Source organism: Haliaeetus albicilla, chromosome 20, assembly GCF_947461875.1.
Source record: "Haliaeetus albicilla chromosome 20, bHalAlb1.1, whole genome shotgun sequence".
Taxonomy (NCBI): Eukaryota; Metazoa; Chordata; class Aves; order Accipitriformes; family Accipitridae; genus Haliaeetus; species Haliaeetus albicilla.
Window position 1 is genome coordinate 8,036,415 of NC_091502.1, and position 14,098 is coordinate 8,050,512.

Here is a 14,098-nt window from a genome sequence, read left to right on the forward strand (position 1 = left end):
CCCTTGATGCAACTTACAATGACTGTGTCTTACCTCCACACACCTTTGAGAAAAATACGGCACTCTCTTCTCTGTAACCCCTTTTAGGCAGTTGGAGGCTGCAGCAAGGTCCCCCCTGATGCTTCTGTTCTCCCCAGCTCCCTCAGCTTCCCTTCTTCCACCATGTGCTCCAGTTCCCAGCTGTGTTTGTGGCCCTCCTCTGCCTGGTTTGACAACATCTTTCTTCTGTGGGGGAGACAGATTTTATTTGCACAAGGTGTACAAAGAGTGGAGAGGAAAGAGGATGAATTAATGGTGAAAATATAGTCCTAAGTGAGATACAAGAGTTTAGTTCGCTTTTCTATTTAGTATCCCATTTTTAAATGCCAAAGGATGATGAGGCCTACAGTTGGTGTTGACTCTGGTAATGTTTCCTTGTAAAACCTCATTCCTAACCAACAGGCAGTTGTGACTTTGTTTATGCACTGAACCATACTGTGATCAAAACCAGTCAGCTCCTGAGGTAACTCACGGATGTTACATGTATACACGTCTAATCCTTTCCTGAATCTCACTAAGTTCTTTGTCTTGCTGTTTGCATGTGTGTACATGCGTGTATTCACAGACATATGAATATTTATCTAAAAATAAGACAGTCCTTTAGTCCTTCCTTTCATTCTAGACTTTTTTTTCTTCTAAGTTAGCAGCTCATCTTTTCTCTCTGTTAAGGTGACCCTTCTTGGTTTGAAGATTATTGTGTTTCACCATTTTAGAAGATCTTTCTCCTTTTCTTCTGTTCAAAAAAGTGCAGTGCCATTTCTGGATTTACATTTAGCTTCAAGAGCTGAAACAGTTAACATGTTTTTAAAGACAAAATTAAGACTCTACTATAAGCAACCCATATTTCATGTCCGTTTCAAATTGTGGTGTATCCTTTTACAGAAGGATTTTCAACTTAAGTGTATTTAAACCAACTGTAATCAACTGCATTTATACAGTAATAATCTACAATACTGCTATACTTTAATAACCTCCAGTCCCTCCTTGAAATTCACACTTCCATGATGCCTTAAAAAATGCATCCAATTCATGTGTTGTGATTGTGCTTGCTATAATAAACAATAATCATTTCACTCTTACTATCTCCCCCCCCCCCCATTTCCTCATCTTCTTTGAGTCAAAACTCCAAATTCTTTACACCATAAGACCAAAAGTGGGGATATGGAGGTATTAGTGTAATGCACATGGTAGTGTGAAGAGAGAAGGCCAAAAAGCTGAAGAGGAAAGTAGATATCCAGAGAGGTATGACAGCTTTTTCTGCCATAAATCCTCCTAAACTCTTCAATCATTATTTAAGACAAAGTAGCCTACTTTAAAAGAACTACAGGTATATAAAGCTATGTGCTGTAAAGAGTGCATTGAGTATTTGATGGTCTGTGTTTCTACAGAGTTGCTGAGGGGATTGTTGGTTGAGGTGGAGCGTATCATAAAATACTGTGCTCTGAGGAAAAGAGTTTTCTTGCAGAATGAATTGGCATGAAACTGATTCGAGATAAAATGGTAGTATTTTTTTATGAGACCGTAGTGATGTAAACACTTATCATCCATATGCACGGGTATCAGCCGAAAGTACGTAAGTTTTCAGCATGCAGCTATTTCTAGCAAAAATTGTCACTCTTGCTGTTGCTTGAGAAGTAGTGCATTTCAAAAATTTATGATACAATTAAGAAAGGTAGTGTTATGGAAGATGAAGCAAGCTCAAGAGCACATGAACTGAGGCCTCCTAATAGTTTACTAGTTCACACATTCCAAATTCTCCAGTTAGGATACCCATGAGACACTGTAAATTGTACAGAATCCTGCTATTTATGTGCTTTCCAATTTCTTTACAAGTTCACAGTCACCTGTGATGTAATATTATGTCTTTACTAGCTGAGTTCAAGAGAGCAGTGAAGGTGGCAACAGGACAGGAGCTCTCAGATAATGTTTTGGATACCATCTTCAAGATTTTTGATCTAGATGGAGATGACTGCCTGAGTCACAGCGAGTTTCTTGGAGTCCTGAGGAACCGAATTCATCGCGGTTTGAGGGTAACAAGCTGACATCATTGTTTTTAAATACCACAGATGAATGCTACAACTCTCATGTTAACGCTTGTAGAAACACAAGTAGAGATAGTGAATAGAAAGAAGTTATATTTTAAACTGAATATTCCTTACTGCTTATGAATCTGGGAGGAGTGCTGCCACCAAGAACTTGTTATTATGCATGTGAACTATGGAAGCAGCAGCACTGCATTACATGTTATATTTACACAGTCTGTGAATAAAAGTCTTTTTTGTGTAAATGCTAAACATACTTTAACTTTATTAACAGGTACCGCAACAGCAAGGCATTCAAGGTTACTGGAAGTGTGTGAAAAGAGAAAGCATTAAAGGAGCCAAAGAAGTGTGGAAGCAAACTGGGAAAAGTCCATTTTAAAGCAGTCCATTGTTCTTTTGCTATAAATGTTGTTGTTTAGGGGAGTTTGTCTGTCCTGTTTACATAATAGCTGAATCAAAAATACTCCTTTTTTTTTTACTATAGTTAAAGTTTAATTAACCCAGTTTCTAATGCAATAATTTTATATTGTTCTAGTGCAATCAGTTTGGTTTACAGAACTGTTATCACTCCATACAGAGGCACTCTTGTTCTAAGGAATAGTGTTGTTTACTCCTCTCTGGAGTCTGACCCTGCACTGTAGCATACAACATACGCAGGATTTAATAGTGGTCACAGCAATATCATCTCCTGTTGGAAGAATGGACTTCATCTCAGTTAGCCACTAACACAGCAGTTCTCTTTCTCTGGCAAGGACAGAGTTCCAAAAGGCGAAATCACTTGCACAATCCACGCAAATCAAGTTATCCTAAGTCAAAAAGGAAAATTCCCATGGCTCATGCCCTCATTACTCTGAACTGCTCATGTAGTAGTTCCTGGTGGATGATTCCACCAGATCCTGTGTGGATGTCTGGTTTGTCTACCTTCATACTGATAATACTAAACTGGAAAAACAAGACTGTTGATACAGGCTTTAAAAGTTGTACATTGATCTATGAATGTGCCTTGAGTCTCTCAGACCTCTTCAACAGATAATATAAATAAGAAGCAAAAATCCTCATTCTATCATAAACAGCAGTAGCTACAATTTGAGTCATAACTATTTTGCTTTAATTGTATTGCAGAAGGTGAATGTGTAACAAATAGTTGCTTTATCGTACTAAAGGTTGTGACAGGGAATGGTGCAGTATCTCAGGAATTCAAGGTTATAATAAGCAAGAGTTGGGGGAATAGTAAGTCCAATGAAAAAGCAAATACAAATGTTTATTACTCCAAAGTGCAAAGTTAGACATAAGATCTTAAACAGTAAAACAAGGAACAGATCAAAATTAATATTTAGCAATTATAGATGAACTTTTTTTAGCTATAACATAGTGTGCATCTATGTATACACAGGTGTGCATGTTGCATGTTTTTTCTTTCTTATAACCTTAGGAGCCAATAGTCCCAGTTCCAGATCAGTCTTCCTGGTTGGCCACTAAATTTAGGAGATAGACTTATATGTAAAGCTCTCAGGGTTCTTCCTCTTTCCCTATCTCAGTTGTCTGACTCGGCTTGGCTGGGGTGAAAGCTTAACATCTCAAGGTAGGTTTGTGATAACAGGCTCAAAAGATGGACTAGGGAAATGTCTCAAGAAAAACAACCAAGAAATCTCACCACTCTGTGAGGAAGTATCCATCCCGTTTAAGCATGACACTAGCTGTGTTGTTCTCAAAAGTCATATATAAGCTCAACAGGAGGTGTTTTGTTGTAATTTCTTTGGGGTTTGGTGGGGGGAGTCTTGAGAAGAGGGGAACCTTCCATGATAGATAGACATCAGAGCAGCCCTCACTCAGAGGGATGGGAAAAACCGCCTTAGGAAATCATGAAGATCCCACGTAAGGAGTACTGAGATTACAGAGAGTGTATTTGGTATGTCGGTAGCCGTCAGGCAGGCTTGTGCTGAGGAGGAGTCCTACCGCCCAAGCCTCAGTGTGGTGATCTCTCCTAGGGAAATAGAGTGAGAAGCTAGCAAAGCAGCTCTTCTCTCCATGGCCTTCATTTGGAGCTTTCATTACAATTGTGTTAAAGAAAAAAAGGCTTGTATTCTTGTCATCTGTCGACAGGCACCAGTGACCACCAAGGATCCCTTTTCCCTCAGGAAATAATTCAAATGAAATACAACGCAGCAAGTGCCTCGGCCTCCCTCCCCCCGAAACTGAACTCATGCACTGCTCTGTGGGCAACAAGAAATTAGATACGTGGTTTACTATGTGCATCTGGAAGTTGCTTGCTGCTTCTGGTGATGGGAGCTATGACTAAGAGATAGCTAATGGGAGCAAAGGTGGGGCAGTGGGACTGGCATCAAAGTACTGCAGCCAGCTTTGCATCACCAAATAATTAAAAAAGGACACAACTGAGCAAAGCACTTCTGTGTCACAAAAGGGTATGTGTTCACCCAAAGTGTGCTTTGTTCCAGCTCTGGCTTTAATGCAAGGCTGCCTTTTACCTGGTGCTGTTAGCATTTTGGCAAATCATTTTTACTTTGGAATGGAGATTATTCTTTAACGTTTTATTCTGTGTAATGTTAATAGGTTTATGATGTTCTTTATTGCTTTTGTGGTTTCTTTTGGTTACTAATTACTTGCCTTCTACAAGCTGTTTGGTTTTCTTTTGCAAAAATCAATTCATTTAGCTTTAGTGTATCTATAAGTTTAATTCCTCATTGCTCATTTGTATCTGGGTTCGTGCAATCAGCAGTATCTGCTTTCAGCAGCAAGTTACTAAAAATGGGATTTCAAGTTTTACTTTTTAGCAAAAGCTTTGGTGTCGAGTTCAGAGGAAGAAGAAAACAGATATGTTTATTTTTAAATGAACTTGGTGTCTGTATTTAAAAAAGAAATTAAATTATTAATTAGGAATTAAAATACAGTTATGAAAAATTTTCAGAAGAAGTTGTCCTGAAAGTACAGCCAGGAAAGAACTCCTTTGAAGGCCAGGGAAGACTTGTCCATCAGGCTTGAAGAATCAGACTCTGTTTGATGTGTACTCTTATTTTTATTTGTCTTAACTAAAAGGCTTTACAAAACAGTCTTAAAATAATTTCTCTTATTTAATATCTTAGATTGAAAGAGCTGTTTATGTAAGTGTTTAGGTGGACCTTGTCCTATAAGGAATCCATCATAGTTTTAGCATTAGGTGGTTTAATTCCTTTTAGTAACTGTTTGGTATTTGCAACCTGTCTGTCAGCATTACTCAACAAAATTTAGTTAAAAGTTTATGCCAGCTGCCAATCTATCAGCTAAACTTATCAATTATGACTTTTTTTAATGTTAGGAAATCTTCCTCTGAACAGAAATATATAGAAAAACTAAATAAAATTCATTTTTTAAAAAATCTCCAACATTGAGTCTGAATGTTATGTGAATAAAGATGAATACATTGCACATTGCAGAAGTCTCAAAAATTGATTTAACGTATTTCTAAAGGTTACACAAGGGTGAGTACAAGTCATTTACAGCATAAAACTCATTTACAGAATTTTAGTTGTATCCCCATAACAACATTTTTTACATTTCTTTCAGTTTGTTTAGTTTAATATTATTAAGACATTTATTCTTCATTTCTAAAAGAAGCAAAGGTAAAAATGCAGTCTGATATACTAGAACTAAGAGAAAATCATTGGTTGTTTCTAGAAATTAATTTTGGTGTCTCAATTTATGCAAGCCTCTTTCTAAAAGCAAAACTCCTGCTGGAGTCAAACAAGTTGGTGGGTTTTAACAAAATAAGCAACAATGAGGAGTACATATTCTGCATATAAGAACTGAAAAAGAAAAGTTTTATCATGATGTTATATGACTGCGTCAAAAGCAAATCTCTGATTTCCTCCATCTCCTCCAGTGTATTGTCTCCTTTCAGGGCTCAGACAGGTTGCCACTGATCACGCCTGGAAACGTGGCAGTACCCGATCTGAACTCGGGTATCGTCAGGATGTGTTGGTTTGTCTGTTGAACCAGGTATTATTAAAAGGGTGAACAATACATTCATTCCTAATTTCAAGCTTTCGGTGGAGAATATGTAAGGTTTTTTTAATTTTAGGAATTGTAGATGTTTTGTTTCTGGACTCCAAGGTGTCTCGGAGCTCGTGGAATTTTAGGTGTAGATACCAAACAATGTCTTGGCTCCGAAGAGTTCACAGATTACACTTAAGTTATCTAGAAAGCAGAGATGGGACACTAAGATAAACAAGCCAGGTCATGGATTGCGCTTTCATGGCACTTCACAGGTCCAGTGCATATAACAAAAAAGGATCACTGCCCGATGAAGGGCTAGAATGGGAACTGTTACAGTAGTTTAAAACTGAATCCATTGTATAGTTACTTCCTAGCTCAAACAAAATCCATTGTATAGCATTAATAGAAAGACTTGCTGAAGCCTTAGGCCACAAGAGGTGAGCTTATGCTGAACTTATACTTAGTTACATGAAGGGAGGCCCCAAGAAGGTGCATCCTGTGAAAAATAAAGTAGCCACATCTGTCAGCAGAAGCTGCATCCTCAAGATAAGAAAAGGAACAGCCCGCCTGGAGACTGAAAAGGGATCCAATGAGGAACAAGACAACCCCGGATCCAAATATTACTATTGGACTGAACCGTTGTGTGAGGGGAGGGGAACTTGGATTGTAAGGGATAATTGCCCAGAGATTTCTTTGTTTGGGGTCCCTCTCTGGAGGCCCCCAGCTCAAGCTGTCCTATACCACTGTACCACTCAATAAATTCCTCTGACATACGTCGTGTTGGAGTCTCTGCTTCAGGGAACGTAGGGTTGAGCCTGAGGGAAGAAGCAGCGCCCGAGGGTGAGAGTGGTGTGTGTGTGAGGCGTCAGAATGGGCACCCCTTGGCTCACTGGAGTCGCCTGCTGCAAAGGGACCCCGGTCCTAGCAGTTAAAAGTCTCGGGTAGTGTGTGTGACACCTTGATTGGTGTGTGAATGCTCGGGCAGCAGCTTCTCTCTTAACAGGAACAAACCCAGGTATTTAGAGAAGTATTTTAAAATTCAGGCATATTGACCGTACTTTGACTTAAGCACAGAAATGGATCAATCAATGTACATAAGAATTTAAAAATACAGTTTTCTTCTCATGCAGGAGTTCTCATGGGAGAGTGCAAGCATGTCTCGTGCCTTGAGGTTTAGTCTTTCCTATAAAATAGTCACAGCTGGGTCAGAAAACTACTCCAGTGCAGAAGAAATCTTCAGTCCTTCTGAACAGAAAATACATGTCCAAATTATCTTGTGGTCGTTATTAGTGAGATCCAAGTTGACCGAGCAACAGCTCCTGTAATGCAGCTGGTCACAAGGCAAGCGTGGTGATGAAAGTGGTGGATGTAGACACACACTGTTAGCCCCCAGCTGACCACAGAAACTCCTCCTAGAGAAAATGAAGATGTCGCCCAACGAGAAGTGGAAAGCCCTGCTCAGGACAGGAAACCTGAGAGGCTTGAGCATGCACAAAATTAATCGGCAAACAAGCGCATGTCTCTTCACTCTCCTGCTGTTTGAAGGTTTCCTGCTGGCTTTGTTGATTAAACAATTCCTAGTTGGTTCAATAATATAAAAATTATGCAACATATGTGGAGACAGATTTCCCATTAGGCTGGTATTGGCTTAGTTAATAATGTTTTCAGTTCATTAACCAGAGTGCCCTAGCACAGAGCTCTGCTCGCCGTCCACAGGAGCCACACTGCTGCTCCTGCATGCTGGCCTCCGCAGGGAAGCTGCTTAGCGGTGCACTCACCTGCGTGGCTTTAGAAAGAATGCCTCATGCCCTGAAAAACAAAAAGCCATGTTTTTCCACACCCGTGTACCCAATGCAAAGGTCGTCCTTTCCTCTTCTGCCCCTGGCTGAGGGTGGCCTGCTTTTCCACACTGACCGGGTGGGGGAAGTAAGATGGAAGGCAATGGACTGTGGGAGCACAGACGCTGCACCTTGCAAAACGTAGGGTTTATGTCAGCCCCGTTTCAGACACACAGATTTGAAAAGCTGTGAGGAGGGATATTCTGTAGTTAATGCAGAGAACTGTGTGGGGTTTTTTCACGTGATTTCAGACACCAGCTTGCTGCTCTGAAACATCCTCTGGAGGACCTGGCCTTTCTCCATGAACTGCAAAGGGCACACGGAAGATGAGCTTCACTGGACTAAAGCTGTGCTTTGTGAATGCTGCCTTTCTTCATCGTCTTTAGTGGCCCCTGAATACAAGTACTTGCATTTGGATGTTTTTTGTTAAATTGATGTACTATTTCCTGTGAAGGGTGAAAACTCTTAGAGAAGAGCTGTTTTAAAATTTTTATGAAATTGAACCTAAAGGAAGTGGATTCTGAAATCAGAACCATCCAATGCGCAATTTACTTGAGAAAGGAAGTACTACAGGGGTGTCATACTGCAACACTGTATGCCTTGGGCCCACTGCTTTAGGGGAAATTTGTCAGTTTTAATATTACCCCCATACCCCATGGAGCAACTAGTAGCTCTAAATTACCCCCAGGAAAACCAATTGGTTTTAAGACTTGTCAATGAAGTGTTTTAAAATTATCTTCTTTTTTTTTCAGTATACAGATTTTTTTTTTTAAATTATGTGGCATCTTACTGTGTTTTAATCTACTTTGAAATTGATACTATTAGAACGAGTGAACATTACTAAAAACATCATGTGCATCTCTTAAATAATGCACAGAAGGTAATTCCAGAGCAACAGTAGCTGAGTCACAGGACAGACAAATTACATTCACTGTTGAAAAGGAAGGACACCAAAATGTGATGCTTTGCCACTAATCTTGGAAAAGGGGATTTCAAAAAAAAAAAGGAGACTAATTAAATGATAGGTCCTAAAGTTAAAAGAAACACAGCTCTTTTAAATGCTATTAGAAGAAATGATAATTTAGGAGACATGAGTATCACTGAATAAAAGGACACTAGGAAAACAATGACTAAATCAATATGGCTGAAATAAAATTTTTCAAGATGCTATTTCAGCAAAAGCACATCTTCATGATTTAGAAATTTGTCTGATATTACCAGGAGCAAATAATAAGATTCCTAATGAGACAAATTATCATTTTGCATCAGTCTCCATCTAAGAGGCTATTGCAATGTGTCTGCCTCGGGGTTGCATGTTTCTGGAATTTAAGATGAGCTACTCTGAGAGGAAAAAAATACAGAAGCAAAATGGAGATGAAATTGTCATAGATTATGAGGTCTAAATAGTACAGAGAGAAAATATGAAAAACTAGAGTGTTTGCAGTGTCTTGCTCTAAGACATCTTTCCAAAAGCATAGCAAATGTTGGTAGCTGTATTTTTAATGAAAAAAAAAAAAAAGTTGAAAGGGATGATACAGTAAATTTTGCCACCTGTTCCTACCAACCTGCATGACCTATTTATTGCAAATAGACCAACAAACATCTGGAAGACTGTGCAATAGACCTTATCTGGTGCTGAAGCTGCAAGGGGAAATGTTTCACTTCTCTCATACAGTTCTTCCTGTGGCTAAAGCAGGTGGGCAGCCAGAAATGGAGGTGTGAAATGTGAAAATGGACAGGGAACAGGGGGTGTTTTTTTCATTATTTGACAGTTACGGGATCAGATGTGAGTGAGTTGAGCAGCCGTTCCCACAACATGGCATTCTCAGTTGCTGTTTGGCTTCCCAGAGCTTGCTCCAAGTGTCATCACTTGTCCCTCCCCACATCTGAGGCAGCAGAGTTTGCATGGGATGCAGTGTGGCGATTTGAAGCCAAACAGGCGCTCAGTGATTTCTAGCAGAGCTTCCTTCCATCCTGCTTAGCTTCTAGTCAAGGAGCTGGTTTCTTCTCAAGAGGTCCTTGTAGAGACGTCCCAGATGGCTTTGAGAAGTGGAAGATGTTAGTTCCTGCCAGCTGTGCCAAGGGGCTCCTCATGCAGCGTAACTCGTCGGTGGGGGGACTATCTGGGGATGAATAGTCCCTCTGTGCCACCTCACAACCTTGATGTTGTCCTTGTTTAATTCAGTTTCACTTCAGCACCTGTCAGTATGGAAACGTTGCACAGGAATGTTACTGGACAATAGCTGGTCAAAAATCATCCGTCCTGTCCTAGGTTTATGCAGCTGTTGCTGGCTTTCTGTCCTACTCAAGGCATCTGCCTGACGCAGAACAGAAATACTGGCCATGTCACGGCTTCCAGCTTTGCCAGCGTCAGACTTGTTCCAAACCACACATGGTGGCTATTCCTGCAGCTCAGTACTGACACATGCTAAAAGCGGGTCACGTCAACACGCACGTGGCCCCACCAATACCCCTGTGGGTGAAGCTGGAGTCAGCATCAGCAAGGAAGACTGGGATAGGGAGGGTCATGTTGGATCACCTCACATTTTCCCTAGCATGGTGAATTGTTTGCGAGTTAAGCCTATTTTTATTCATGGCTGTGCTGTTTAGTCTTCATGTTAGGAATAGTGCTTATTGTGAAGGGTCATGGGATTTTGTTATGAAAGCTGGTGGGAGCGGGGATGTGAGGAGGGTCAGTACACAGTAACAGCCAGCCACACACAGTATAAGCTTGGTAAAAGCTGTTTGTAGCTTTACTTCCCAGGTCCAGCTCCCTTCCCTTTAGATTGCAGGCTTGAGAGTACAATGTTTATTCACTGAATACACTACTAAGAAACTAACACAGCGATTAAATGATTAAAAGCACACACAACTCTAAAACCAGTTATCATTCTTAAAACTTGCAGATTACACCCAATGATATTGCATTACAATCCTAGCCCCCTTGCCTCCCCACCGCTGAGCATCAGGGTGCAAGCCTACCTCTCCTCACTCCACTCTCCCACACTAAGCTGTTTGGGCAGAGAGCTGATGGTGGGGAGGGGGTCCAGCAGGGCTGTCCAAGGAGTTTCTCCCTGGTGTCCTGGTGGGCTCGGGTCTGCAGCTCAGCATCCCTCCAGCACGGAGGCATCCACACTCCTCCTGTCAGGAATCCCCCTATGTTGTTCTTACCTTCCCCCACTTTCTCTATTTCTGGACCCACTTTTTCACTGCCCTTGTACCATCCTTTCTCCACCCAACTCCTCCCAAAAAAACATTCTGCTTATGTTATCTTCCCACACTACCACTAGCAGTGAGGCAACACACATACAACTTTCGCTGTTACCAGATAGCACTGGAGTTCCCATTCTGCCTCCTTCCCACTGACACATGGTGATACCCACGGTGTTCTTCAGGGTTCATTACGTGGTGTAGATCATACGTGCTGTGAAGTTGTTCCACTTCCAACAGTGGCTGGTTAGACTTAAGGGCTTACTATATGCTCACGTTCCCTTTCTAAATCAGGTTCCCATAGCCCTGCACCCAAGACTTTCATTAGCCTAATGCAAGGTTTTATATCCCACTGTTCACACCCCTCCTTCAATTCGTCCCCAAGCCACCATCCCATCGCTGAAGATCCATCCCATTCCCAAGACAAAAACCAGCACCACTCCTCTGGTGCCCTCCTGACACAGGACTCGCTGCAGTATCACCCATGAGAAAGGAATTAACTCCTTACAAAAAGCATCTAACCACTGGTTCACTGTTTCAGTTGCCAGCAGTTGTGCTTGGTACAATAAATAGCCACCGATACTGTTCAACTGAACACCTCAGTGGTATGTTCTGTTAGACTGGCAGTCCCTTTTGCCACGTGCCACTTTCGGCTATCCAAGGTGGTTATTGTCGCTGCATCAGATAACCATCCCAAGTTTGTTACTGAATTACTTTGTACGGGATTCAAAATTCATCCCTACACCCCCATCTTCCTGAGTTTAGCTGAGAGCATTACAATATCAATTAATTTAGGATTGTTAAATGTCAGATGTGCTCATACGTTCTATATTGTTTCCATGATATTTGCCAGGCAGCCAGTATGCCAGGCAAGTTTTGCCCAGCAGGCTGTACAGAAAAGGCACACTCTGAAAGTGTTCCAGAATAACTCGTTTCTGGCATTCCCTATTTCATTCCATGTATTACAGGATGAATACCAGGCTTTGTTTGGATACACTCAGTGTCCCAAACTAACAGGCAGCATATATAGGCTGATATAACTGTGTACCTCTAGTATTACTTTGGGTGCAAAGGTACCATGCAGACTCCATGCAACTTCTGCATCTGCCCCATATTGTGCTCCCATACAAAAACCTATTTGTTCCATTTTTACTCATTCCTCACCCCTTCAAAGGTAAAATCAGTTACTTCTAAAAGGACTATTAACAAATACTCATTACTTGGACACCAAGCATTTAAATCTGTTCCCATTGTCTTGAGACTAAATGTTAAAACTCCCTTGAGATCTTGAGGGAAAGCACATGCCAGCAGCTGTTGCGTGTTTTTACACCTTTAACAAACAGAATGAAGATTAAAGGAGCTGGAATACTTTAACAATATACCTGATAATCAGCACATCAGCCCAAGATTTTCCTAGTTCATGTTGAATCCAAACTGCTCTATCCTTCTTAGTACTTCTCTAGACTAGTCCCCATAACCAAGGTGCCGTCCATGCAACCAGTCACTCCTCATGCCTCCCAGCTCTCCATTAGGAATGGGCCAGACCAAGCCATTCCACCAGCTCTCTCCCTCTCCTGCAGTCCCTCTCTTGAGCAGCCCTTGCATTACTATGTACAATTTTACAAGCCCCTTCCTTACCGCCCTGATCCCGCTCCCATGTTCCAGCATTCCCACACACTTGATCCCAAACCGACCTCCATCTTTCTGTGGTCCCTGGGCACATCTCCCTGCTCCACAGTTTCTCTGTGTATGCCAAGATCAGAGGTCACCGCTTCCTTTCTCTGCTCTGATACCCAGATGAAGGCACACGCATATTCCCACACGTACAGGCAGCTACCGCTCGGGCATTTGTCTGGGGCATCCCCCCACACACACACACATTAGCTGTTAAGAGTCTCAGAGTTTTCTGAATTCCTGGTCACTCGTCTGAGCATTTTTTTCCATCACCTCATCAGCAGGCAAGGCTGTAATAATCGCCCCTGCCTTCTGCCAAGGCAATCCTACCGCCGCTATCACCCCCTCGGCCTCTTCACCCTCCAAAGGACTACTAGCTCCCAAAGTCCAGGTTCGGCCAACCCACACGGGCCGTCCCACCACCAGCCCCCTTGCCGGTTTTTTCCAAACCTTCTCCTTTCGGGGCACCCCTCTCCCCGTGCCGCACCTCTGGGCTGTTAAAGCCTTACCCCTCGCCCTGTGGATTTGGTCTTTCCAGCTGCTCCGGGGCCCGCAGACGTTCCCGCCTCAGCCACCGTCGGAGCTCCTCCCGGCGCCGGCCCGCCTCAGCCTCGGGCGGCTCCGCCTCAGCCTCGGGCGGTCCCTCCCGCCGCCGCCAGGTGGCGCCGCAGCCCCGCGGCAGCCGCCCCGCTGCCGACCGCGACCCGGGGGGCGGGAGCGCACCCGGCGCAAGCACCCTCCGGTTTTGGAGAGGAATGGGGGATTTCTGTCATGCCACGGGCCGCTAGTAAAGCTAAAAAAGTCAAGCGTTCAAAACGCCCACGTTCAAGAGGATCAGCCCCGCAAAGCCGCGCCTGTGGCGGTGCCTTTCAGGAAAGGTGGTGGTGCTGCCCGCAGTTGTTGTCGGGCTTGAACTGAAGTTCAGAAAACAGCGCAGTTAGTTAAGTTATTTCTAAATAAATATTCTCCGCAGCATCCAACACGCCGTTCGAGCCCCTGTGAGCGCATGGACTTGGTGAGCGGGAGGAGGAAACAGCCCGGCAGGGACCCGGGTACGGCTGCCCGGACCCGTCCCGCCGCCTTTGTGCGCGACACGGACCCGCCCGCCCGGTCAGGACGGCAAAAGAGCAACGCTGAGCTTTAAGACCGGTTTCTATGGCTGGAGGAGGGTCCCGCCCCGAAACGGCCCCGCCGGCGCAAATCCCACAGCCGACCCCTCCCGTGGGGGGGACCCGCTCGCCTCCCTCCTGGCGGAGCGGGCTGAGGGGCGGCCGGCGGCGGGAGGAGGGCGGCGGGACGCTGAGG

General features: G+C 43.2%; 1 protein-coding gene and 1 long non-coding RNA gene across 5 annotated transcripts in view; one reads left to right on the top strand and one right to left on the bottom strand.

The window, feature by feature from the left end:
* Nucleotides 1–6,844, top strand: part of MICU2 (mitochondrial calcium uptake 2) — a 150,809-nt gene extending 143,965 nt beyond the window's left edge. For all 4 annotated transcript variants that reach the window (XM_069808155.1, XM_069808157.1, XM_069808158.1 and 1 more), the window contains 2 exons: nt 1,912–2,069; nt 2,356–6,844. In XM_069808155.1, the coding sequence (XP_069664256.1) occupies nt 1,912–2,069; nt 2,356–2,460 (263 nt within the window). In that variant the 3' untranslated portion in view covers nt 2,461–6,844. The remainder of the gene's footprint in view (nt 1–1,911; nt 2,070–2,355) is intronic.
* LOC138690149 (uncharacterized) lies at nt 5,507–13,414 on the bottom strand. The gene is made up of 2 exons (XR_011328965.1): nt 13,303–13,414; nt 5,507–10,108 (listed from the first exon to the last, which is right to left on the bottom strand). It is a non-coding gene; the product is annotated as an uncharacterized lncRNA (long non-coding RNA).
* Nucleotides 13,415–14,098: the final 684 nt, after the last annotated feature.